A 26,294-nucleotide genomic window follows, 5' to 3' on the forward strand; every position below is an offset into this window, starting at 1 on the left:
ACCTCTGCTGACTTCTGAGCCAGGCTCCCCACCCTGAGCCTCTTACCCCAGGGAAGATTCCAGAGTGGACAGGTTTCCCTCTTTCTGACAAAACCCACACTCAGTAAAGAATACTCACCCAGCACTTGAAGCTTGCCAGGGCTGTAAACACCCACCGCCCCTACCTTGCAGCAACCCTGAGAACCTTATCTTCAGCTTAGGTTTTGATGAAAACCAGGCCTGTAAAGGACCCCCCCCCCCCCCGCCAGGCCACTGGGTAGAGGGAGCGGGGCCCTTGCCTTTGTCCTTGTGGTCTGAGGGACCCCACGGCCCCCTCCCCCAATGGCCTGTCCTTCAGCTAGGAACAGAAACTTGGGGCTGGGGTGCCGGTGATGTGGGGGTCACTTTTCAGTTCTCAGCAGGAAGTGAGCTCTAAGAACAGCTGTCCTTCTGCCCCAGCTCTGGCCACCACCGAGCCACCGGGGCCCAGACACACGGACCCCACTTGTCCTGGCACAGCAGGGTCTTCCTGTAGTACTGGCCTTGCTGTTGAATTCTCCATCTCCAGGGCTGGGCTTGGCCCCTCCCTGGGGGAGGAGGGAGCCTCAGTGTCCAGGTCTAAGGAGAGGTGGTGGACAGGGCATCACTGACCCCACGTGGGGGAGTGCGTGGCTCGAGCCCCAGCGCTCTGGACCCCGAGTGCAGCCCTGATCCAGAGCACGCTCCTGATCCTCGAGTCCCCGGCGGTTGGCGCCATCTGGTGGTAAGAGCGTGCTCTGCATCCCGAGATCAGATCCCTGATGCCACCTTCCTCCTGCACCTGCCCTCCCTGTCCTCCCTCCTTCCTGTCCTCCCTCCTCCCAGGCTTGGCAGGCATGGAACAGCTCAGTCCCCCAGTAGCCAATAGAGGGGATGGGCTGTGGCAAGGGCTCTGAATTTTCTGTCCTTTCTCCCAACCCCACTGGGGCCTTAGAGAGGATGGTGTTCCCCCAGGCCTTAGAGAAGACAGTGTCTCCCCCCACCCCAGGCCTTAGAGAGGATGGTGTCTCCCCTCCCCCTGCCAGGCCTTAGAGAGGATGGTGTCTTCCCCCAGGCCTTAGAGAGGATGGTGTCTTCCCCCAGGCCTTAGAGAGGTTGGTGTCTCCCCCAAGGGCTTAGAGAGGACAACCTGGGGTTAAACTCAGGGCTTGGGCACTGTTCCCGAGCTCCTTTGTTTCCTCAAGGCTAGGCTCTATTGCCTGAGCCACAGCTTCACTTCTGGCTTTGTTTTGGAGGTTTATTGTGGATGAGTCACATGGACTTTCCTGGCTAGGCTGACTTCAAACCATGATCCTCAGATCTCAGCCTCCTGACAGCTAGGATGACAGGCGTGAGCCACCATGCCAGTTCTAGACACAATTTTATTTTGACAGTCCTGGGCTTGAGCTCAGGGCCCGAGCACTGTCCTTGCACTTTCTCAAGGCTAGAGCTCTACCACTTGAGCCTCAGCACCACTTCAGGCTTTTTTCTATGTATGTGGTACCGAGGAATCGAATCCGGGTCTTCATGCATGCTAGGCAAGCACTTTAACCACTAGGCCAAACTCCTGGCCTCTCCAGACCCAAGATTTAAGTAACTTTATATCACTGGCTGGTACTCTACTTGTATTCAAAGTGCATCACCTTGTCAAGATCACAAACACATCTGTCACTGCGCAGCTCTACTTTTCCTGGCCTCTGCTTTCTTTCTATCCAGGGCGCCTTCTGCTTTCTGTTGCTGTGGACCAAGTGCCATTTCCTCCACCTCCCCACTCATGGAATCAACAGGGCACATTTCCTATTTGTTTGAATCCTTGCACTCAGTTAATTGGAATTTGTCCGTTTTTCTTAGTTCTGGATAATATTTTACTGTGTGGCTATGCCATTGTCTTGTTCATGCATTCACAAATTGTAGAAAAATGAGTTATTTTCCTTTTGTGGCTGTTTAAAAGAAGCTGCTATGGTGGGGGTGGCTCACTCCTGTCATCCTAGCTACTCAGGACTGAGATCTGAGGATCTCGGTTCAAAGCCAGCGTGGACACTAAAGAATATGAGACTCTGATCTCCAATTAACCACTAGAAAATGGGAAGTGGGGCTGTGGCTCAAGGGGTAGCAGGGTAGCCTTGAGCTGAAGAGCCAGGGACAGGGCCCAGGCCCGGAGTTCAAACCCCATGACCCACACAAAATGAATAAATAAAAAGAAGTCACGGTGACACCTGTGCACAGGCACGGTGGCTTCCTTGTAAGAGGTGGAGGCGGAGCTTTGTAAGGAACCAAATCACCTCCCTTCCTCAGAGCAGCTCACCTGACCGCCTCAGTGTAGCTGGCTGCTTAGTGGTGCCGCGGTAGGTCCCGCCCTCCCGTCCCTCTCCCTGATGTGTCTTCTGGAGTCTCGTCTCAGGCATCTATTCTTTTTAGATGTGCTGGTCCAACCCATTGTTCTTTCCAGAACGTTTTTTCTCTTATTATTGAGTTCTGATGATTCTGGATGTAAATTCCATGTCAAATATATGCATGCGAATGGGCTGCTTAGCAAAAGCTGTCTGAAACCAAAACAAAAGCAAAAAAAAAAATACTTTGGAATTAAACAGTGGCCGTCTTGCACGTCTGCTCTTCTCTCCCCACGTTCTTTGGGCTATGTTAGTAAACCTTTCATTTTCATGTGCAGTTGAGAACCAGCTTTATCAGTTCTAAAAATCAGACCCTGCTGGTTTTAGAGATAATTTGGGAAAACAGATATCGCTCCAAAACCAAGTTTTCTGATCTAGGAACATTCTGTTTATTTAAATGTTTCGTTATGTTTGATGCATAGATCAGTAAGTTATAAAGTTTAGCGTGTCACCTTTGTCCCTGAGGATTTAGTGTTTTCAATGCTGCTGTGATAGTGTTCTTTTAATTTCTGTTTTTGGTGGTGTTGAGATGAGGATCGTGTATTTAACTGCAAACTAAATTGTGACGTCACCCTAGCCTGGCAGTAACGTCCATTTCTGATCGCTCCTTCCTAACACAAGGACCGCAGCGGATTTTTGCATCCTGGGCTTGCTCAGCTGGCTGACTGGCTGCACCAGGGTCCCATCAGATTTCTACAGACTTGGTTTGACTCCATGCTTTGTCCCTCTTGTGCCAGAGTGCTGGATGGCTCTGAGCAGAGGAGGGAGCACCACGGGGTGAGGAGCAGAGGAGGGGAGCACCACGGGGTGAGGAGCAGGGGAGGGGAGCATGGGGTGAGGAGCAGAGGGGAGCACCACGGGGTGAGGAGCAGGGGAGGGGAGCATGGGGTGAGGAGCGGGGGAGGGAGCACCACGGGGTGAGGAGCAGGGGAGGGGAGCATGGGGTAAGGAGTGGGGGAGGGAGCACCACGGGGTGAGGAGCGGGGGAGGGAGCACCACGGGGTGAGGAGTGGGGGAGGGGAGCACGGGGTGAGGAGCGGGGGAGGGAGCACCACGGGGTGAGGAGTGGGGGAGGGGAGCACGGGGTGAGGAGCGGGGGAGGGAGCACGGGGTGAGGAGCAGGGGAGGGGAGCACCACGGGGTGAGGAGCAGGGGAGGGGAGCACCACGGGGTGAGGAGCAGGGGAGGGAGCACTACGGGGTGAGGAGCAGAGGAGGGGAGCACGGGGTGAGGAGCAGGGGAGGGGAGCACCACGGGGTGAGGAGCAGGGGAGGGAGCACTACGGGGTGAGGAGCAGAGGAGGGGAGCACGGGGTGAGGAGCAGGGGAGGGAGCACTACGGGGTGAGGAGCAGAGGAGGGGAGCACCACGGGGTGAGGAGCGGGGGAGGGAGCACGGGGTGAGGAGTGGGGGAGGGGAGCACGGGGTGAGGAGCGGGGGAGGGAGCATGGGGCCCCTGCACAGGCTTCCTTCCCTCCACCAGGAGGCAGTTGTGGCATCTGAGGCTTTTGACTGGCGCCGCTGACCCCCGTGGAAAGGAGATGTGCGAGCGTGCAGTGGAGCCCGGCAGGAACCACGGGGTGTAAGAAGTAGTTGTGTTTATTGGCTGGACCGTGGTATAAAATGACAGCAGGGTGCAGGATCTGGACTTCCTGGGAAGGACATGCAGCCTGGGCGTGGGGGGGGCGCCCTTGGGGGACCTGGAGGGACGGGCACGCCGGGCTGGGATGCTGGAAGGGGGATCGTGAGCTTTGCCTCTGCACACACGAGACGGGCCGGTTGGGGCATCAGAGAAGGCCATGCTCGATGCCTGGGTCCACGGTGCCCCTTCCCGTCCTGGACCCTGGGCTGACGCTTCCACGGCGCCCTCTCCTCCCACCGCAGGGAGAGCCACAGGGACACCGACGTGGAGGTGGTCAGAGGACGTGTGTGTGTGGACTCGCAGGCCCGCTAGACGCAGGGGCAGCGGGCTCGGGCGGGAGCGAGGGCCGGGCACCCGGAGCCAGCGCCGCAGAGGGGCTTCGGCAGGGCCGGGCAGCGGCGGGGAGACGGGCATGCTTCTGAGACAGACCGGGATTCCGGCTCGTCTCTCTCGAGAAGGGAGGAGGGAAGGGTGGCAGAAACGGAGCCACGCGGCGCTGGGTTTCCTAGAAAGTTTTCCAAGTGTAAAAGGTGTTTTCTGTCCCGAGAGCCGGTGGTAAGGTGGGAGCAGGGCGCCGGCCCGGTGCAGGTCTCTGAGGCCGCGCTGCCCGCGGTCACATCACGTTCTGGAACAGCTGCAGAGACCTCACGATGTTGTCGTCCTGGGGAGGGAGGGGGGACAGGCTGGTCGGGGCTCCCCCAGGTCTCGCACGGCCGCCCTGGCGTCCCGTGTGGACAGCTCGGGGTGGCTTTCCTGTCTGAAAGCGCACATGGGAGCTGGCGAGGGGGGCCTGGCCAGGTCCAGGCAGGAAGCTCCTCCGGGCTCGGGCCTCGGGAAAGGCTGGGAGGGCGGGCGAGCTCCCTGCCGCCGCCTAACGTCCCGAGCGCTCTGTGCTCAAGGCTAGCGCTCTACCGCTCGAGCCACCGCGCCGGTTCTGACTTTTTCTGTGTGTGTGGTCCACAGGAATCGAACCCAGGGCTTCATGCATGCTCAGCAAGCACCTACCGCGGAGCCCCCTTCCCAGCCCAAGCCACCTAGTTCTCGAGTGTTAAATGGGCCTTGCAGACGTCCACACCGGATCATGATGGCCTTACAAGCTGGGTGGCACACTGTCCCCTGCTCGCCATACTCTCTCTGGGGCTGTGGCATCGGTGTCATCTCTCCCTTACATGTTTGGAAGAGTGTGTCCTGAAGTTCTGTGAGCCTGCCTGCCATTTTCTCTAGGAAATTTTAAGTTATCAGGACCACGTCTCAAAACCAAACACAAGCAAGAGGGCTGGGGCGAGGCTCCTGCGGGAAGAGCACAGCCAGCTCGCCTGGCTTCAGAACCGCACTCCGTAGCCTTTGAGAAGCGAGCTGGAGGGTTTTCCCCCAGCTGCTTCCTTGTGGCCTGGCAAGAGAGCGCAGAAGGAGCAAAGCCAGCGGCAGGTGGAGGGCGCACTGCCCCCGCCTGGGAAGCTGTTACGTTTCTGCTCTGTCCCTCCAGACGTGGACGTGGGCTGTCTGCTCTGTCCTGCTTGGGGCGAGATGGCCACAGGCCAGTGGAGGAGCGGAGATGGAGGACCTCGGGCTGGTGTGGGTGCTGTGCTTGTGGGCTCTGCCACGAAGGGACAGGTACGGCAGGTTCTTGTCCCACACCTCCAGACTTGGGGGTGTTACACCCACGCCTCTCCTTACCTCCTGGCAGGATTCAAGGAATTCCTCCAACGTCACGATGCCATCCTTATTTTTGTCCATTTTCTGAAAGACACAGAAGGAAGGGCTAACGGAACCAGCAGTCTGCCAACAGTGCCTGCTGCTGGCCCTGCGAGGGACGACGACGGCGCTGGCTGGCCAGGCTCGGGGGGGGGCTCTGACGCACACACACTGGACCTGCCACACTGCCGCCTCCTTTCCCTCATCTGCTCTGCTACGGCAACGACATACACGAGGCTGGTACTTGAGAAGAGGAGCCCACTGGGCTCGCAGGTCACGGCTCTGGGGGCTCAGAGCACCGTGCTTGAAGGCGGGAGACCACTGGGGAGCCATCAGGGAGGGAGGACCCGGCCGGCCCTTTTGACCACTCCCCCCAGGAAGGAAGGCCGCAGCATGAGCCATCCCAGAACAAAGCCCCCAAGATCTAATAACCCCCAAGGCCCCGCCTCCACAGAGTCCATCCCCTTCACACCGACTCTGGGGGCAGAGAGATGGCTTCCCTGGCTTGCAGGGGGCACTGCACGGGCACGGCCTTGACGCGGCCCTCTGCCCCCCACTCCCACTGAGAGATGGAACAGCTGGGCCATGCTGCCGGTTCTATTTCTCCTCTACATGGGAGCACTGCACTCTTCTCTGCCTGTGCAGGGGTGTCTGCATCTGAGCTGTGCCACCTACACTCCGTGGGGTGCTCCTCCTCCCTGTGCTCCCCTTCTCTGTGCTCCTCCTCCCTGTGCTCCTCCTCCCCGTGCTCCCCTCCTCTGTGCTCCTCCTCCCTGTGCTCCCCTTCTCTGTGCTCCTCCTCTCCGTGCTTCCCTTCTCCTTGCTCCTCCTCTCCGTGCTCCCCTTCTCCTTGCTCCCCTTCCCCGTGCTCCCCTCCCCGTGCTCCCCTTCCCCGTGCTCCCCTTCCCCGTGCTCCCCCTCCCCGTGCTCCTCCTCCCCGTGCTCCCCTCCCCGTGCTCCCCCTCCCCTGGCCCCCCCACCTGGAAGAAGACGTCCACGTGCCTCCGGGGCGTGTCCTCCTTGAGCACGGGGTGCGTGTACTTCCCCATCATGTCGTAGATGGCCTTGACAATGTCCACCATCTCCTGGGGACCCACGGAGGGCCAGGGTGACGGTGTGCACGCCTCGCCCCTCTCCACAGGAGTCTCCAGAGGGCGCTGCCCTGCCAGGGGCCACATGCGTGTCCCCCGCTCCGTGTCGGGGCGGGGGGAAGCCAGACATGGCTCGGAATTAGAGGAAAGCCTATTCCGCCTTGGATTAGATCTCTATAGGCCCCTGCAGTGCCTCTCCACGTCCCCTCCTCCTCCTCCTCCTCCTCCTCCTCCTCCTCCTCCTCCTCATACTGCAGTGCCTCTCCACGTCCCCTTCTCCTCCTCCTCCTCCTCCTCCTCCTCACCCTGCAGTGCCTCTCCACGTCCCCTTGTCCTCCTCCTCCTCCTCCTCCTCCTCCTCCTCCTCCTCCTCCTCCTCCTCCTCCTCCTCACCCTGCAGTGCCTCTCCACGCCCCCACCCTGCAGTATGTCCTCCTGCAGTGTCTCCCCATCCCCACCCCTGGCCTGAGCCAGTGGCTGCCAAGCTGCATGGCGTAGGGTCCCAGGGGAGAGGAGTTCACCCCACGGCCCTGGCGGTACCTCTCGCCGTTCACGCACCTCCTTGTTAATGTATCCATCTTTGTTGATGTCGTACAGGTTGAACGTCCACCTTAGTTTCTCATGGACAGTTCCTCTCAGTAAAATGGACAGCGCCGTGACAAAGTCCTAAAGATGGAGAAGGCGTGAGTGCCGCTGACCACGGAAGCCCTGGGTGGGGAGAAGGTGGGTCTCCGGGCTGGATGGGGGCGTGCTCACGCAAAGGCCCTTGGGTACTGCCAGGAACAGCTCCTGCCTGCCCTGCGCTGCCCGTGCTGCCGACGCTGTGCCCGGCTTCCAGGCGGGGCGACACAGCCCCTCGCGGCTGCCACGAGCCGGTGCTCGTGACAGGGTGGGCCGTCCAGTCTAACAGCTGTGAGCACAGCCTGGGGGAGCCCTGCTCAGCTCAAACCCCTCTTGGACCGCTTACCAGTGTTCTGAACTGCACCGGTGCGCCCTGCTCTAATTCGGTGGCAGTCCTACAAGGCCAGCTTGTAGGGTGACCATGGTGGTGAACCATGTTCCTAAGTGTGAAGAGCAGGCTAGCTCTTCCATCCTGCTGTTTTCATGGGACATTTGCTACCAGGACAATTCTCAGTTTCCACTGAGAGCATCTGAGAGCCCAGCACTTTCCCGCAGAACCCCAAGACTGAGAGGGGCCTCCAGGGTGGACGCTGGACTCACGCATACCTCAAACTTCACGGAGCCGGCCTGGGTGGTGTCGAAGGCAGTGAAGAGGTAGTGTGCATAGGTGCTCGCATCTGCAAGACACGGAGGGGAGGTGGGGGTAGGGGCTGGGGGGAGGCAGAGGCTGCGGAGCGGGAGGCACGGTCGCTCAGAGAGAGGAGAGGCTGGAGCAAGGCCGCAGTCCTAGCTGCTTGGGAGGCGGAGATGAGGATGATGGTTTGAGGTCATCTGGGACAAAATCTCACAAGACTCCATCTCAACCAACGGATGGGGAGGTGTGTGCCGTCACCCCCGCTACACAACAGCCAGGGAGATGTGCGCCTGTCCCCCGAGCTACACAGGGAGACACTAAACCAACAGGAGGACGGGCTTCCCTACAACCAACACAAAAGCGGTTAGAGAAGCAGGGGGGAGGGAGGGGGAGGGAGAAGACGGTGACGCCCCAGTGGGGACCGTTTTCAGAGCTCCTCTCTGCTGAGGTTCCAGAGAATTCTGTAGCTTGCTGACTTCTTGCGGAACTCCCGTGTGGCAGAAGAGGTGGACGGAGGACGAGGAGCCCCTCATCGGGGGGCCCGGGGACGTCACTCACCTCCGTGGGGAAAGAACTGAGCGTAAATCTGCTTGAATGTCTCCTCGTTGACCACGCCGCTGGGGCACTCCTGCAGGAGGGAGGAGGGTGAGCGGGGGACCTGGGTCGCTCCTCAGGAGGGAGGAGGGTGAGCGGGGGACCTGGGGCGCTCCTGCAGGAGGGAGGAGGGTGAGCGGGGGACCTGGGGCGCTCCTCAGGAGGGAGGAGGGTGAGCGGGGGACCTGGGGCGCTCCTCAGGAGGGAGGAGGGTGAGCGCCCAGGGAGGTGACAGGGCCGTGGGCCTCCGCGGGCTCCCGGGTCTACGTGGGGCTTACGTTTTTGAAGCCTCGGTAAAGGACCTGGAGCTCCCGCTTGGTGAAGTTCGTCTGGGCCTCGAGCTGCTCCAGGCCCTCCGGCCGGTGGCATACCATGGCCATCTCCAGCTCATCTTCGATCTTATCTGGAACCAGAGGAGATGGACTGGAGTGTGGCCCCTGGGCCCTCGTGCCACCCCGTCTGCAGTGCCATGGGCGGCTGGGGCCTGACTGTGATGGCTCTAGGCCTTGAGCCCACCTTTCTGCCAGTCACTAACTGCTGTCACCTCCTGTGCACATCCACAGAAAAACTCCCCCTCCCTCCCCCCGCTTTCAAAACATCCTCGTGCATGTTCAGATCGCTGTCTGGAACCTTCTGGAGGTGCAGCCGTCGGGCAGAGGGCATTAGAAGCATCCTCCAGCAGCAAAGGGACAATGGTTTCAGAGGCAGGGCAAGCTGTCGCCACGCGTTGCCATGGGAGCCGACGGGGGACAAGCTGGCGAGATCGCAGCAGAACGTTCAGACTGTGCCATACTCAACACCGCTGTTGAGAACCGGGTGGGTTTTATAGTTTGGTGCTTTATGGGCTCTGTGAGGTGTCCTTTAAGCGCTAGGAAAGGACTGACACGAGAACTACTTTGTAGTTCAGGAGCTTCTCAGGGGTGAAGGGCTCTCAGTTGTGGGGAACGGGGGTGTGAAGGGTACCCCTCAAGGGCCGTGGTGTGCTGTGCAGCGTGAGGCACAGCCCGGGGCGCAGTACACACTCATTGTAGATGGACCGGTCCACGAGTCCGCAGAACGCCCGGGGTGGAGAGTCTGGGGGGGCACTCATGAGCACACACACCACGTAACACCGTGAGAGGGAGGACCTCGAGCACCTGCGCGCACAGTAGGTCGTCAGGCACGTGCAACCCTCCGCATTTCTCCACCTAGGGCTGGGCTAGTTTTTCTCTGCAACCCATCACTTAAAAAAAAAAAATCTTGTACAGATTCCCAAGGTAAAGCTTTGGTAAGATTTTATGATTCCTCATCTGGCTAAGAGCAGGGCAGATGATTCAATGAAAGTAAGAAACTGTTTACACAACGTTGCCACCAGTGGTCATAATTCTGGCAGAGCCTTTAATTATTGTTATGTTTGTAGCTAATAAGTTAAGTAGCAATTACCTAAACACTGAAGGTTTCTTTGTAAATCAAAGGGCCAATTCTCAGAAAGAAAAGAAAAAAAAAAAAAGAGAAGGAAAGGAAGAAAATCCCCCTAAGTCTAATGCAGAATGTTTACATACTAATTTGTGTATCTTAAACTCCTTCCTGGTTCTTCTGTCGGTCGTGGGGCTTGAAGTAAGGGCCTGTGCGCTGTCCTTGAGCTCTTTCTCTCAAGGTCAGTGATCTACCCCTTGAGCCACAACTCCACTTTTGGTTTTGTGGTGCTTAAATGGAGATACAGACCTCACAGTCTTTCCAGCCCTGGCTGGCTTTGAAGTGGGCTCCTCGGATCTCAGTCTCCCAAGCAGCTGGGACCACAGGCGTGCGTTACCTGCACCCACCTTCATTCCTGTTTTTGACAGAAATCATCCAATGGTTCCTGTCTCCTAGCCTTACATGTGAGAGCACAGGCCTGTTTCCAACACGCACATACACCTAACTGCCCTCGTGCTGAGAGCCTCGAAGAGCCGGAGGCTGCTGTGTGCCCCTCCTGCGTCCTGGGGCTCGTCGGGATGTTCCCAGTAAAGAGGATATACAGAAGGTACATGGGAGAGAAGAGCGATGTGTGCTCTAGAGGATTCGGTGTCTGGGCTACCGTCAAGGTTTAGCCACAAGCCTGAAGATGGTTTGGGCAGTATTATTTTATTCTTGAAGATTTCTGTGACTAAATTTCTTTGCAGAAGTTTAAAGTAATTCTGACTCAGAAACTTTTGTACCCCATCACCTTTGTCAAACGTGCACAAAGTAATCACTGAGCTATCCACTGTCAGACCACTGTGCCGAGGTGACCTGGCCTTCACTGCCGAGGGATTTGGCGCTGTGTGTAGCCGCACTGCTGTCAAGACTGAGCAGTGTCATAAGGAGGGCCGGGAAACTGAGAGCCACAGTTTTATTTTGCTTTGCTTTTCACCATCCTCTAGTTGTCAGTCTGTGATGACACCAGGGACAAGAAAATTCACACCTGTGGGTTCAATATACTGGAAGAAAGCCTGCTGCTGCCGTTTGGGGCCTAAACCAGTAACGGTCAAGTTTTGTCCAGGATTCCCTGCTTCACTGTGTGCCTTTGCACCCCGAGTTGGGTGTGTCCCTCACATACATGCCCATTCACACTTAGGCATGTGTATGCATGCATACATGTCTTACATAGGTAAGTACAATATTTTTTGAACATTGGCCACTAGTGTGTTTTTTTCTGCATATTTCTTTTTTTTTTTGCCAGTCCTGGGCTTGAGCTCAGGGCTTGAGCACTGTCCTTGGACTTTCTCAAGGCTAGCACTCTACCACTTGAGCCACAGCACCACTTCTGGCTTTTATCTATCTATGTGGTACCGAGGAATCGAACCCGGGTCTTCGTGCATGCTAGGCAAGCACTTTAACCACTAGGCCAAACTCCCGGTCCTGCATATTTCTTATATGCCATGGAATTCTGGTTTTGCTTGGCTGTGGGATGGTTTGACCTGTGGGTGGGCTCACATCCCCCAGGGAAATGGTGGCTCTCTTAGTCCATTTGTGTTGCTGGCCTGGCCCAAGGGCACTTGATTCTGGGGCTTCGGCCCTGGCATCTTCCAGTTGCATGCTGCCCCCTGCCTCAGCCACCCTCAATTTCTTCTGTTTAAATACACCTTGCTTGGTTGCTCAGCAGACCTGAGGCTGATCATAGAAAATAAATGTAGCAATACACACAGAAAAGGAAATATGCCTCAGAAAATGCAGTTAGACTGAAGGTCACCACTCAAGGGAACAAGAAATCATAGAAATGCTGGCCAGGTGTTCTTCGCAGTCACTGAACTTGCGCCACAAAGGTCCTGCTTGCCCAGGAAAGGAAAGTATGGTTGTTTCTTAGGAGGAGCAAAGACTTTTCCATCTTTAATGCAAAATTCCCAACTTCTATACAAGTCGAGCGTGCTCATGAGGAGCACAGAAAGCAGATCAGTGAGAGATTAATTGGCAAAAGAAACACTTGATTGAGAAACTCTTCAGTAATGTGACCAAAGAAGGCAAGTTAAACTTTTTTACCTCTCTGATACTGGTAATACCACCAGGCGATGTCTAGGAAAAAGTAAGAAAACATTTTACCAAATCCATTCATCAAAAATGCAAAACACATTTCCCCTGTCACTGGACAGGCCACCTGACGGTGCTCGGGTCACCACTGAGCTCTGGCCCGCAGTGCAGACGGCCTTCCCATCCTCTTCCCACAGGGGCACAGCAAGAGCGGTGGTCCCCACCTGGGGCACGGAGCATGCCCTCAGCCATGCAGTCATGCAGTCTGGAGATGGGATGGCGTGTGGCGGAGGATGCAGGATGTGGATGGGTCCTGGAAAATGCCCATGTTTGATTGAAGAGTGCCCTGGGGCCCGCCACCATCTCTGCTGCCTTGCAGTCTGCAGCTGCAGGTCTAGCAGGCCGGCTTCCTCCCTCAACCACCATCAGCAAACTGTCTCCTTTGTGTGTGCATGTGCATACGCTCCCCACTCTCACCAGCACGATGTATCCGCTACACGTGTGTGTGCGTGCATGTGCGCACGCTCCCTGTTCTCACCAGCAGTGTGTCCTCTACATGCACCTATGCATGCACGTACAGATGCGTACTGCTCTCTCATATCAGCACAGTGGGCTCCAGGCACACATGTGGGGCATCCACAGAGTGCACAATGGGAATGCTGGGGGTGTAGAGAGGTACCAGGCACGCTCGTGGGGGGTAGAGTGGGCAATGAGTTCAGAGGCTCTGCCTGGAGTGGGGAGGAGGCCCCAATATAAACCAGGGGAGACAGAACAACTCTAACATGTTTAACAAGGCAGCAAGAGAGAGGGGGGGGGGGTAGCAGCTAAAAAGAAAAACAACAGGTGCACATTGCAATGGAAAATTTTAAACCATCTCTCTCAGTGACTGGTACAACAAAGAGCCAGAAGTCCCTGTGGCCTGGGAGGTGACGGAGCAGGGCTTCATCACACACCCTGCACCCAGCTGGGATGGAGAGCCACACGGCGGGTCTAATTTCTGGGTTTGGAGGCCTCACCAGGTAGTCCAGGGTGACTTGGATTTCCCGGGCAGCCCAGGTAGACCGCCAGCCCCCTCTATGCCAGCCCGCCCGCGCTGAGAAACAGGCCCCGTGCCATCACGCATGTTGACACCATCCGCTGTGTTCAAGGGTTTTGATACGCTGCCACATTTTACTTCAATTGGCCATTTCCTTGAATACCAAGATAATCTAAAAAAAAAATCTATGGCTTCAAATTATAAAGAGTAATTTTTGTCAAGATTGGAATTTAGCAAAAGAGGAAAACAGGAAGCATCCTCATGGATGCATAGTAACCCACGTGCTAAGAAGACGTCACCAGAACTGCAAGTGTGGCTCATCACACAGAATATTGACCATACGACTCGTTGAAGGTCGCAGCTTGGGGTTAAAGCCATACCCGAAGGGAAAGCTAAAGAGCTGCAAGTAGTTCAAAGACATGTGCACCCGGAGTGCAGAATCCACTACAGTAGAATCCACTAGAGTATCTCCAGTGGCCCGACAGCGCCGGCACAGCGTGGAGGCATTGGAAGTGGCCTTGGGGTGGGGTTCTGGAGTGTGACTCCTCCTTCTCTCCTGGGACGTGCCAGGCTTCTGGCTGTGGATGAGGTGTCCTCTGAGGACTGCCCGCTGGATCAGGGCTGAGGGCTCCCACGGACGTTGCGGGGAGTTCGCTCTTCAAACCTGAATGCTCACATCCTCGCAGCCAAGGCTTGAGGCGAGTGGAAACCCCACGTGGACACGGGAGTGTGCCTGGCTCCTCAGCTCAGAATCTCCTCCTTCACTGCCAGTCCCAGGAGCCCTGCGCCGAGCCTGATAAAGATTTTTCTGAGTTCCAGATATTTTTTTTCCCCAGTCTACTTGGTTCAATAAAACTCAAATCATGTTTTGCTCCAAGCATTTGTTCTCTTAATCTTGAAACCCCTCTTGCCCCTTTTAAGCAAAATTGAATTTATACATTTCTCATTCATTTATACCTCGGTCCTGAACATGTTGTGAAAAATCAGGAGTTCTATTTTTAAAAATCCTTTGCCACTGCCATTAGATGGATGTCTCCAAGGTGAAATGACTTGAGAATTCTCCAGTGTCTGTGGGATTTCAGTTCACTGTAAGGGGATCAAGATGAGCCCGAGGCTGAGGTTGGGGTCAGGACCATCAGATGTCCCCGAAGCTTCCCAGAGGGGGCATTTGGTGTCAGAAACACCACGCGGCCGTCACAGAGTTACAGCACAGACTGCAGCGCACAGGAGAGATGTTTCTATGTGACACTATCAGTGATGGATTTACATATGCATGCACCTGTGCACACACAGCACTGGGGCTGGATGTAAGGCCCCCCACTTTCTAGGTGGACGCTTTAGTTTAGCCCTGGCCCAGCCCTTTCACCTTTTTTTTTCAAATGGGATCCAGTACTTTTGCTCTCAGACAAGATGCTCCCTTGCACCTGAGACTAAAGGATATTTACATATTTTTGACCAGAACAAAGAAAATAATTGAAAACAATGTATCTGGAGGCCAGGGGTGGGGGCAGAAGAAGGCTTGAAAGGTGCTTCAGGCCAAGGGCAAGGACTCTCGTGACTTCTGTCTCTCATGACCTGACCTCTTGTGACTCTCATAATGAAAGCAACGTCACCCACGGTCAGCTGTCAGTGGGGCCCTGGACCCTGTGCCACCAGTGGTCTCAGCCACAGGTAGCAGAGGTGACCCCACAGGGGCTTCAGTGAACAGAGCAGAGTACCCACCACCTGGTGCAGGCCTCCATCAGGGTCTTCACGTGGCTTCATGTGGCTGCCCTCAGGACTCAGACAGTCAGTGCATTCACTAGTTTGGCCCATGTCCTAGCTGAAGAAGACTGAGGGCCAGGACAGGTCCACCTGCCGTCAGGCAGCATGTCCACGCCTGCCCGGGGGCAGAGGCGACGTCCTCGCTACGACTCTGCACAAAGGCCCCCTAACTGTGCACTTAATAAACGAAGCCTGGGCAGACATACCTTGAATTATTAATGAAATTATTCAGCTTTGATTGTTTCCTTCTTGGGGGAAAGGTTATTCACTCAAATGCCTTTGATTAGACTACACAATACATCACAATTGGGCCTATTTTATGTGCAACTTTATGGTGATAATAGTTCTGTCTCATTTAGAAGCAAATCAGACATTATGAACTTCGTGATTTATTAATGTATTGATTTCTATAAATGTCAGTGCATCTCACATCCCACCAGAGAGCCCTGAGGAATCAGCGGAGAGCCAATAAAAACTGAAGATGAAACCATCATAAACGAGGAAAAGCTGGCTCTTCTGAAACCCTGCCGTCTGGGTGGTGGAGGGTCCAGAGCAGGAGGACACCCCTTAAGGCTGTGGCAGACTCTGTCCCACTAAATCTACTTTGAATAAAAAGATGGTGTGGCCAGAAATAGAAAATACGAGGCACAGAGTGGGTTCGGTGTGGGGGGGGGCTGACTGGTGCTCAGATTCATCTTGGAGAGGACAGGACGCCTCTCCTCCGGTCTCCCAGGGGAGGGGGCTTCTGCTGCGAAGTTTCTGAGCCCACTCCAGTCTCTGCCTATCACTGTGTGACGTGGCGGTCACTGTGTGACATGGTGGTCACTGTGTGACGTGGCGGTCACTGTGTGACATGGTGGTCACTGTGTGACGTGGCGGTCACTGTGTGACATGGTGGTCACTGTGTGACGTGGCGGTCACTGTGTGATGTGGCGGTCACTGTGTGACACAGTTATCACTGTGTGACGTGGCGGTCACTGTGTGACGTGGCGGTCATTGTATGATGACATGGTGATCACTGCACGGTGTGGTAGTCACTGTTTGATGTAGAGGTCACTGTATGACATGGTCACCGTGTGACATGGTCACTGTATGACGTGGCGGTCACTCTGTGAAGTGGTGGTCACTGTATGATGTAGATCACTGAGTGACCAGTAAATGAGCTGAGGCCCTCCAGGGACTGGGGTGTGGTATTCCCACCTGGCCTGGCCACCATGTGCTGGAAGCGGTGTTAGCAGTTTCAGCAAAGCAGATAGCAAACCAGACGAAGAGCAGGTTTGTTCTGAGAAGCCGGTAGGAGAGTTTAGTCATCATCGAGTTTGATGGTAATCTTACCTACCCCTTCCTCCTCTTTGTCTAAACGCTATAGACTTGGCTGCGCAGGCTAGCTCTCTGCCGGAGGCTTTGCTTCCCGTCTCCTGGCTGGCTCACTGCAGCAGCAGGTCTCCATGAACCCAACAGGCCTGAGACCTTCAACTCCGTCCCACCTCTGTGCAGAGAGGGCAGGAGGAAGAACATCTGATTCTCCTCAGTTAATAAAACCTACAACTTGAGATATTTGAGGTTTCAGATAGAATTCCAAAGGGCTCGGTAATTCCTGTTTAGAATGCCAAAGGGTGAATGCATCAGGCTTGGCTGGAGACCTGACTTCATGGCACTGAGAATATTATAAGGCTGGAGAAAAATATCCCAGAACTGTCAGACTTTCTTTCCAGAGCTTCTCAGGATCTTCCTCCTTTACTCTTACTTTAGTTATCTCAAGACACCTTAGGGCACAGGTCCCTAGTTGAGATTAAGAGGGAAAGATTAGACCTGAGAACGAGAAGTGGTAATTGTTGAAACCAAGCTCAGGAACACAGGAGACCATGAGACTGGGCTCAGAGATGCGGGTTACACCAAATACATCGTGGAAAAATTCTTAGAAATAAAAAAAGTATTACAAAGCAGGAAGATCTTTTTTCTTTTCAAATCACATCAAATTATATGAATTCCCAGCACATGCCTATTATTAATCTATATCTATCATGTTATCTCATCTATGTCAGTCATTTCTCTCACATTTACCATTATCTCTGTCTTTCTGTCCTTCTCTCCAGCACATGACAATCATTCGAACGGTGTTTATCTCTGAGGGGTTCAGTCAGTTGTTACCTTCTTTTTTTGCTTATGTGCGTGTTATACATTTCTACAGTGATTGTTTGCTACTGTGAAGAACTTAATGGACAAACCTGGAGCACCCCTCCATCCTCAGAAACACTGTCAAGGGGTGGGTGGGAGGGGTTCTTGAGGACTGGTGACGAGAAACTCCAGCCTGGCTGGGGTAGTGGTCAGATGGCCGCGTCCTGTGTGTGTGGAGGGTGGGGGGTCCTGAGACGGTGGGGGTTCGTGACTTCATCCGCCCTCACTGCTTGCAACACTGGCTGGCATTCTAGAAGCATTTCCGTGCACCAGGCGCTTCCAGTACCTGTCTCTTACCACCAATGAAAGCCCCATGAGCCACACACTGTTACCCACTGAGCCCAGAGTGGTGAGACTCAAGGATGTGAAGTCATCTGCCACGATCACAGTAATGACAGGGCTGGATTCGAACCCAAGGCTCTGTACTGCTCTCTCGAGTACCCGGGACTGGTACCCAGATGAACACTGGCCCGGCGGTGGCACCTGCTGGCCTGGTCTTGGTACTTGGTGGCCTGGCAGCCGCTGCTGCTCCTGTTGGAGCCTCACGTTGCTTACGTGGGCAGTGGGTGTGGTTGGTCAGGTCTCGGGGTCTTCAGTGAGACCAAATCCGGGACCGTGGTGGCACAGGTGCCGCCCTGAGCGGTGTTCTCCATGTGGTGGTCGTGGGTAGCTGGACCATCCTGCCAGAGGTCCTGCCCACAGCACCCAGATCTCCAGGCCCTCCGAGTTGTGCTGCTGAAAAAGCAATTTTTTTTTCTCTTGCTTTGTGGATAGATTTTTAATATTTAATTAGAGAGACCTTCCGCTTGGAGAGAGGGCAGGACTTGTTATTAAATCCCGCTGCTTGGTCTCCCTCGCTTGCCCGTGGGATTATTCATTCATTTCTAGTCACACAATTTAATATTGCAGCAGCTAATGGGGAGATGTTGATAATTTGTAAAAACGGGTTGGTCCCGAGGCCACAGGAAAAGCACCACGCCTGGCCAGTTGTGGGAGCTGGAGCAGATTCTCAAGAAGGAGATGAGGTCCGCGGGGTGCCTTCTGAGCCTGCGGTGCCATGCTGAAGCATGGCTAGGGTTCCCGAGTGCACCAGAGGGTTGGGCTCTGCCATACACACAGGGTGCAAAGTGTCTGCTTGGACACTTGGCGGGGTGGAATTCTGAAATGCTCACACACTCGGTCAGCCGTCATCTGCCTGCCTGTCTATCTGTCATCTGTTCATCCACCCACGCGTGCCTCTCAAATCTGAGTGCTGCTGACGTGCTGGAGCAAATACTCACCACTGTTATTACCTGATGTCGAAAATAGGGCAGTGCTTACTATCTGGAGAGAGATGACACTGCTTTTGAGGAGACAGAGGAGAGAGAGGCAGAACACGAGTGGGTTGAGAGAAAAGGAGTGAGAGGGTGATACCCTAGCAATGGGGAGGTGGTGGGGACCAGCGGTGATGTGGGGGGGTGGGGAGTGGGCTCACGTTTCTGTGTCCCCTGTCCCCCGCGGAGGGGACTGTTACACATTACCAACTTAACTTGGTGGTCAGTCTTGCAAGGCCCATCACCAGCCATGTATTCTATAAATCTAATCTTCTCCAACTTTGTTCAGAATTATTTGCTCTCAAAGCTCAACAGGCTCGTGAGTTTTTGCCAGTGGACGGATCCCTCCACGCAGAGCAGGAAGGTTGAAGAGCAGCTTTCAGGGGAAGATGCATTTCAGGTCCACATTAGCCAGACTCTGCTGGATTCCCTTTCCTGTGTTGCTGGGGTTTGAGTGACAGGGTTGTCTGAGCCCCACTCACCCTCGTGCGAGGTTGTTGGATGAGGGCCTCTTGGCAGCCATCTCCCGCTCTCTGCCTCCTCCGTCACAGAGGTGACCCTTCATGCTCAGAACGTACTTAGAGATCCATTTGATCAATTCACAAGGTCTTTGCCCACAATGTCTCCTTATGGGATAATAAAAATGAACCATCTGGGGTTCATTGAAAAACATGTCATACTTATTAAAAATATATGAATTTTTACTTTCATAGAGAATGGCCATATTATTCAAAATCATAAGCCAAAAGTACTATCCATTATTAATTTATTTTTAATAGACATCTTTCTTATAGATTAGCATTCTAATTACTCCTGAAAAAGTGGGCAGCAGCGAGGCAAGGTTTCCAATTAAAACTGTCCTGAAGATGAATTGAGGTCTTTCATCTGAGAGCACTTTGGTCCCTTATCCTGCCCTTGAGCATCTGTCATCTGGGGGCGCAGGCCGCTTCTCATTTGTTCTAGATTTCGGGTTCACACTGGCCTGGGTGCCAGTCTGGATCTGTGCTGAAAGGACCTTGTGGGGATGGGCTGGCCTGTCTCTTAGGGTGACAACTCGGGGTAGGAAGCACTAACCTGGGAGGGGATTGGAGGAAGGGGAGCTTGGTGGGAAACCCAGGTTCTGGGCTCAGATCTCAAATTCTGGACTGTGAGTTCCTCTGGGGACCCCAATTCCTTCTGCAGTAAAATCAAGGGGACCAACCAGGGCACTAATTTCCGTTTTCAGCCTCGGGCAACTCTATAGTTTATTAATCATTTGTCAATCCATACTCATCTTGAATCTATGCTATTTCAAATTACATTAATTTCCTCTAGTGATTGCAAGTTTCATTAAGTTTATTAATTAGGGAAAAGCCAAACTTCTTCAAATCGGACCTAGGTTAGTTTTTCAGGAACCTCCTCTGGGCATGTTGTTTCGGGTTTCCTCTCCCTACTTATCCTGGGCCCTGTGACTGCTCCCCATCTGGCCAACTAAGACCCCGAGAGCCGAGGAGGTGCCGGTAGGCAAGAGGTCAGATCTCCATTTCTGCAAAGTGGTAATGCATTATTACACTACTGGCAAGCACGGCTTCTACGCTGCTCTGCTTGGCCTTCCCACAGCGGAGGGGAAGCTCTTCCTCATTCCTGGAGCTGTTCAGCATGGATTCTCTGCTCCTCCAGGGGAACTTGAAAAAATCTTGCTTTATGTAGAAGCTTGCTTTATCTGGAGGGTTGGAGAGGAGACCTGGGTGTGGGGGGTCCTGTGAGGCCCTAGAAGCCTGCTCCCCCCCCCCCGCTGTCATTAGCAGCAGGGGCAGGGTGGGGTGAGGTGGGGTGGAGAGACCAAGTGGGTGAAGGCTGGGGCTTAACGATACCCAGGCCTGCTCCACCCGGCTTCAGCCCAGGACTGTCTACCTGCGGCTAGACCAGAGCAGGCCGCCTGTTGGGGGAATCTAGGGCATGTATATCAAGCAATGTTTGATTCTATCTCTATTAGCTCTTGTGAATGCCTCTCTGGGGAGGCCGGGAAGCTCCATTATTTGAACAGTTTCAGGGATTAGAGGAAGCAGTGGGGTGTCCCTGTGGGAGCAGTCATTGTAAACAGGGCTCCATGTAAACAGGTCTTCATGTGCTTTCTGCATTGAAGTCCTGAGGGGGAGACCTCCCTGGAGGTCCCCTCTGCACCTGCCCAGTGGGGAGGGCGTCTGGGGAGCTGAGGAGGAGTGGGCTCCCCCCACTGGCTTGGGTCTCTGGGGCCAGTCCTGCAGGCAGCCCCACAGGTCTCCTCATATTAATCAGCTGGGAGAGGGGAGCCCAAAGACCTCAGGGCTGGTGTTCACGCACCCCTAAAGGACAGGAATCCCTTTGTTGAAGAAAACAGTGCACTGAAGTTAGGTATGCAAAGAGGATAAGGAAATAGTTGATTAAAGTGGAAATTAGGGAAAATGTGGTTTCCCCTCCCTAAGCTCCACAAACTAGGAATTCAGGTGCCTTAAAGCCCCCTCCCAACCCCCCGAATATAACTCAGCTCTCTCACAGAATTTAGACAGACCGGGGAGAGGTGAGGGAGGGAAGGGAGCTAGCACTGAACCAGGACCCAAGGCTCCCCAGAACACCATGGATCCGGACGGAAGCTTGAAAATATTCTCCGAATCTTTATATAAGCAGGGATGGTAATTGGCTTGTACATAAATCCAAACACTTGGCAGCTTTTACTGCCTAGCTACGTGCCAGCTACAGAACTTGCCCTGCTCTTGGAATGTTCTCTACGACCTCAGGGGGATTGTCCCAGGACAGCTTCCACCAATATTTAGAATGAGGCAGAAAAGGGAAGGAGGGGAGGTTGCAGGGGTGAGCAGGGTGGGTGGGTGGAAGTATTCAGGAGCCCAAGGCTTCCAGTCCCCCAGCTGTGCCCGGCCTGCAGGTAGCGCTACTTCCTGTGCATTTCCAGGGGGCTTTTCTTCCCCCCAGAGCCAGTATCTAAATGATAGCCAGGAAACAGAGGCATCGAGGCAAAAAAGGACCCTAGGGCAAGGCATGTTTCCAGGGTTCAAGGCCCCAGCACCTCCTACAATGGCACCACCAGCTGGAGACCAAACCATCCACACACAAGTCTATGGAGCATGCAAAGTGATCTACCAACAGCATCCACCAGCACCATTTCTCCCCCACGTGATGTTCGACGGAGCAGTGGCAGCTGCAGTCATAGTAACCTACCACACATGCGATCATACCTAGAAGAGAGAAGATGGAAGGCTCCCAACCGCTAACTCTGCGATCTTAACCAGTTTGGCTAACCTCGTTCTCATTAAGGAACAGAAGCTCAAGTTGCGGCCGAGGAGGTGGTTGTGGAAAAGAGTTCTTATTTCGGCTGAGGACGGACACTTGTTCAGTGTTTTCTAATGGCCAGGTTCTGCACTCTGCACTTTACAAGTTTTTACCTCCATATGATCTTCTCAACTCCTGTTTTGTTGTTTGGTTTTTGCCAGTCCTGGAGCTTGAGCTCAGGGCTTGGGCACTGTCCTTGAGCTTCTTTTGTTCAACGTTATCACTCTGCCACTTGGGCCACAGTATCACCTCCAGCTTATATGTGGAGGGGGGGCACTGAGGAATCGAACCCAGGGCTTCATGCATGCGAGGCAAGCACTCTACCACTTAGCCACCTTCCCAGCCTCTACACTACTTAAAAGTTTATTCACCTAATGATTTGACTTCTATACAAAATAAAATAGGCACTTTCAGAAAGACCCAGGGTGCTCTGGTTGTTACCAGCGAGTGTACAGAGCACACCCCTGTGTGAGGGGTGGGCTGGCGTAGGGGGTGGGGGTAGAGAGCCTGGGGATTCTGGGGACAGGCCCATTTCCTCCTCACCTGTGTGCATTTCAGCACTGCGGACAGCGCTCCGCCGGCTCTGCCCGGCTATGACAGCAAGCTGGATGCAATTCTCCTGGGCCTGGGCTACTTGTCACTTTCAGTGCCTTTTCTAAACTCAGTCACAACCACCCAAACTGGAAAGCACATTCCTGTGGAAAGGGTTTGCTTACCATCTGACAAGTCAATCAGGCCGAGGAAGTGCAAGAGCTTCAGGGACGAGCACACGACCACTACGATTCCTAAGGTTTGTAGACCCTCGGACTCGCCTTCTGCCCACATCATCCCTCGAGATCCAGGACGGGCATGGGAGGCAGAGGCCAGGCTTCTGAGCCTCCCTTCCAGCTGTTGTAAGAGCAGGCTTCTCCCCACCCCTCCTCCTCCCTCCCTTCCGCTCCTCCCCGCCCCTTCCACCTCTCTCGTGTAGCCTGCAATCTGTACATTTCGTAGTAATCTTTGCTTTTATTTCCTTCTTTTCCCAAGGTAATTTCTCCAAAGTTTAACCAACCCCTAACCATCTGCTAGCTGATGTAACATAATTGGCAACATCGCATGGTTTATTGTCTGGAGGACTGCAAGGGAGGAAGAGCCAGTGTTCACTGGCTTTTAAAGACACTGCCTCAGATTTTAGGCAGACCAAGAATGAAAGCTGTTATTTTTCCAAGGGGACATCAATTGCGCTTTTTTTTTCCTTCATTGAGGTTGATCAGATAAACTGGTTCTGGAATACAGGTGGTCCCTGCTTCGACCCTATGAACAGTTACCAGGAAAGCTGCTGCCTGCGGGTGAGTCCACAGCTCAGTTTTCAAGCTTTATCTCTCCATCAGAAATGATTAGGTGGTGTCAGGTGAGATGTGTGATCCTTGGACAGCAGAGAAAGAATATCTTCTGGGGCCAGGAGGGAGGATGCTGTGAGGCCTTAGTGTCTTCTTGCAGTAGAATCCTCAGGGGACTTGTGGGCAGCAGGGCAAGGGGGGCGGTAGAGCTAAGGAGTCAGAGACTCAGTCGGTGCCCGGATCCACGAGGTCTATTTCCCTCTTTTATGAACAAGCTTCATCTTTGCAACAGACATCAGCCAACACCGGTCTCAGTTTGAGAACTGTTGCCGGCGTGTGGAAAGGCACGCTCCTGATGACGTACGTGTGTAAACCAAGTGTGTGTGCTCACGGCACCCCGACGCCCGTGTCTCCGTAAGCCAGTGCTTTGTTCTCTGGTCTTCCCTGGCTGCTCCCTTCATGGATCCAGATGATGGTCCGGTAAGGACACCCCGGTCTCACTCCCTTCCTGGCCCTCAGGCTCACATTCCCACCCTTCCTGTTTGACTCTGTGTACCACATTCCTGGGCATCAATCAGATGCAAAGCCCGGCGCTCAGAAGGAGACCCCTCTACCCTGGCTCCTGTGAAAATGAACGGCATCAGGGCGAGGGAATGTTCCCAGCTTCCACTTTCCCCTTACCAAGAATTTTGACCTCTGGAACAGTTTCCCTCCCAGCTGCGACCCCTAACTTTCAGGGCAGCTGTGCCTCAGGAAAGTAACCTCACTGGCAACCAGCGAGGCCTAACCACACCCTAGACATTCTCGGTGCACATGCGTATCATCCCAGCTCTGCCGGGCTGTAAATGGCCTGGCTGGATCAACACGCAAGACTGACAGGACTGGGGCCGGGCAGCAGCAGAGTGCTTGCTTAGCAACAGTGGGGCTTTGTGTTCAACAGTGCAGCCAGAAAAGAAAGGACCAGACTCCACATTTCACTCCCAAGGGAAGTGGAGAGCTCAGGTCCTGCGCCCAACCCCGTTCTCATCCCAGCACGGGTCAGGGATGGGAGCCTCCATGCTCTCACAGACCACTGACATGGCCAGAGAGACCGTACCGGGACGCATCCACCTTGTCGACCCGAGCCCTGCATAAAACAGGACACTGTTCTCACTAACGTGGCCTTGGCTTGCGCTATTGGCAGGTTTATACCTGGGGAAAGGAAGAGGGACATTTTAGGGGAGGTAGTCAGAAGACTCCTCCCAGAAGCTGCCGGGTGCTTGAACCTCAGTTGTCTAGTCCTTTCAGGCAAACAAGAATGATTTGAAACTTTGCTTGAGTGTCTTTCCCCCCAGAGGCCATGAAATTCCATTTCTAGTTTAGCCAGCTGCATGTGCAGCCCTCTGCTGTGTAAGCAAAGGTGGACACAGAGGCCCTGTGGTCCCATGACACGTGCATGTACAAACCCCGATGACTGACCACCCCCTCGCCCCAGCCTCCACAGACTCGCTGCCCACGTGTGGCTCTGCGGTGGGCTCTGGGACCCACCACCAACCGTTCAGCTCTGCCTTCCAAGTAGGACGCAGCCTCCACTTATTTGGCAGATATCTCATGTCTGAAATATGCTGCCACCGTTGGTATAAAAATAATATCAATACTTGCACTTGGAATTTTCTTTAAAAGGTGTGGAAGAAATGAAACAATTCCTCAGAGCTTCATCCCACAGCTCTACCTCTACCAGAGAGCAAATTATTTAACTGCAACAGGATTATGGTTCTGAGAGAAAAAGCATTATTACTCCCATCACCGGTCAGAACGAGGCTCTTTTGGGGCACAGGCTGGCCTTGTTTAAATTAGTTTTATAATGACGATAATTACATAATGCAGTCATGATATGTGGCTCCCTTGCTCTCCTTCCTCTCCCAGACCTTCACTCCATCTGAGCTCAGAACGCCCGTTCACACTGAATGGCTGGGCTTTTACAGTTAGAATGTATGAAAAGTCCTTTAGAATTCAAGTTGTAAAGCTCTGTTTACCCTTATAAATCTCTTTGCACACTGTAGCTTCTTAATAAATGTTTGCCAAAAAAAACACCTGATGGCAGACTTCACAGTTTTCACATTTGTGCTGATCAGAGAGCAGCCAGAGGGAGGGCAAGGAGGGAAGGGGTAGGGGAGGAGGGTGGGGAGTGTCAGGTGGGGGTGCAGAGAGCGAACGGTGGGGAGCGGGAGGGAGGCAGGGAGAATACTGGAGAGGAGCTTCCTGGTTTCCTTCCGGGGAGGTGAAGTGACCTGTGGGGAACACGGCAGGATCCCCATCGGCAGCCAATGGGAGTGCTCCCCCTCCCCCTTTATGGACCACGAGGCTGAGGCCTGCCAGGCCAGGGTAGGACAGAAAGAAAGCTGGGACAAAGACAGGGGCGCTTTGTCGTCCCAGAGAGAACTCAGCAAAGGGAGAGAAATCCTGTCCATGACTCAAGAGACATTGACAGTTTCTCCTCTGGGTCAGCTCTTGCCCTAACTGTGCAAACTCCTGCCAGGGGCGGGCTCATCGGGTGGCTCTAAAGGCAGGCGGCACCGGTGCCAGGGCTGGGACAGTTGTCCACTGGCTCTGGGTTTGAGTTCTGAAGGCCTCAGCTTCTCCACCTGACTGTGGAGCTCCTGACACACCTGGGTCGTGGTGTTGTGACAGGTGGCCCCTGAATAGTACGTGCCACCCTAGTTATCATGCTCACGGTGTGGGCAGACACCCACAGGTAGGTGAGGGCAGAACGTCACTGCTAGTAAGGGCTAGAACAGGGATTTGAACTCAGGCCCACGGCATTCCCACACATTGTGTGGTCTCGGCTTGGACTAAGAAGAGCAGAGCCACTGAATGGATTCCTAACGGCCGGAATGTATTAAGCACTCTGAAAACAAGTTCCAAGGGTTGCATGAATATGCAGTAACTCAGCCAAGGAAAACAAACACTGCCAAGATACCCACGGTTGGGGGACCTGCTATGAGACAGGCGAGGACGGCCTGCGATCAGAGCATCGACGACTGGCAAGTGAAGGTTCTGTGGGGCCTGAAAACAACACATCTCCTGAAGACTACAGCTCTCTGCGTCACTGCACTGTACCCTGTTATTAACCTGCTCCATCTCTGAGGACCAACGAGCACAACCTGCCACCCACACACGAGACGACGACGGCGAATTAGTGGTGTCTGACGGGTGACACTTGCCTTCCAGCGCCCTGCTCGCCTCCGGGTCCCCAGAGTTCTCCTCTTCC

General features: G+C 54.3%; 1 protein-coding gene across 3 annotated transcripts in view; it reads right to left on the reverse strand.

The window, feature by feature from the left end:
• Window positions 1-4,110: 4,110 nt before the first annotated feature.
• Kcnip1 (potassium voltage-gated channel interacting protein 1) overlaps window positions 4,111-26,294 on the reverse strand; it is a 154,111-nt gene continuing 131,927 nt past the window's right edge. For 2 of the 3 annotated variants that reach the window (XM_090321303.1, XM_090321304.1), the window contains exons 2-8: window positions 8,942-9,066; window positions 8,628-8,697; window positions 8,042-8,112; window positions 7,373-7,480; window positions 6,704-6,808; window positions 5,706-5,768; window positions 4,111-4,689 (exon numbers count right to left, since the gene is read on the reverse strand). In XM_090321303.1, the coding sequence (XP_090177429.1) occupies window positions 4,642-4,689; window positions 5,706-5,768; window positions 6,704-6,808; window positions 7,373-7,480; window positions 8,042-8,112; window positions 8,628-8,697; window positions 8,942-9,066 (590 nt within the window). In that variant the 3' untranslated portion in view covers window positions 4,111-4,641. Of the gene's footprint in view, window positions 4,690-5,705; window positions 5,769-6,703; window positions 6,809-7,372; window positions 7,481-8,041; window positions 8,113-8,627; window positions 8,698-8,941; window positions 9,067-12,140; window positions 12,174-26,294 lie in introns of all 3 variants that reach the window. The other variant, XM_090321302.1, reaches the window with a different exon arrangement.

Source organism: Megascapheus bottae, chromosome 29, assembly GCF_031878675.1.
Source record: "Megascapheus bottae isolate mThoBot1 chromosome 29, mThoBot2.hap1, whole genome shotgun sequence".
In the NCBI taxonomy this organism is placed as follows: Eukaryota; Metazoa; Chordata; class Mammalia; order Rodentia; family Geomyidae; genus Megascapheus; species Megascapheus bottae.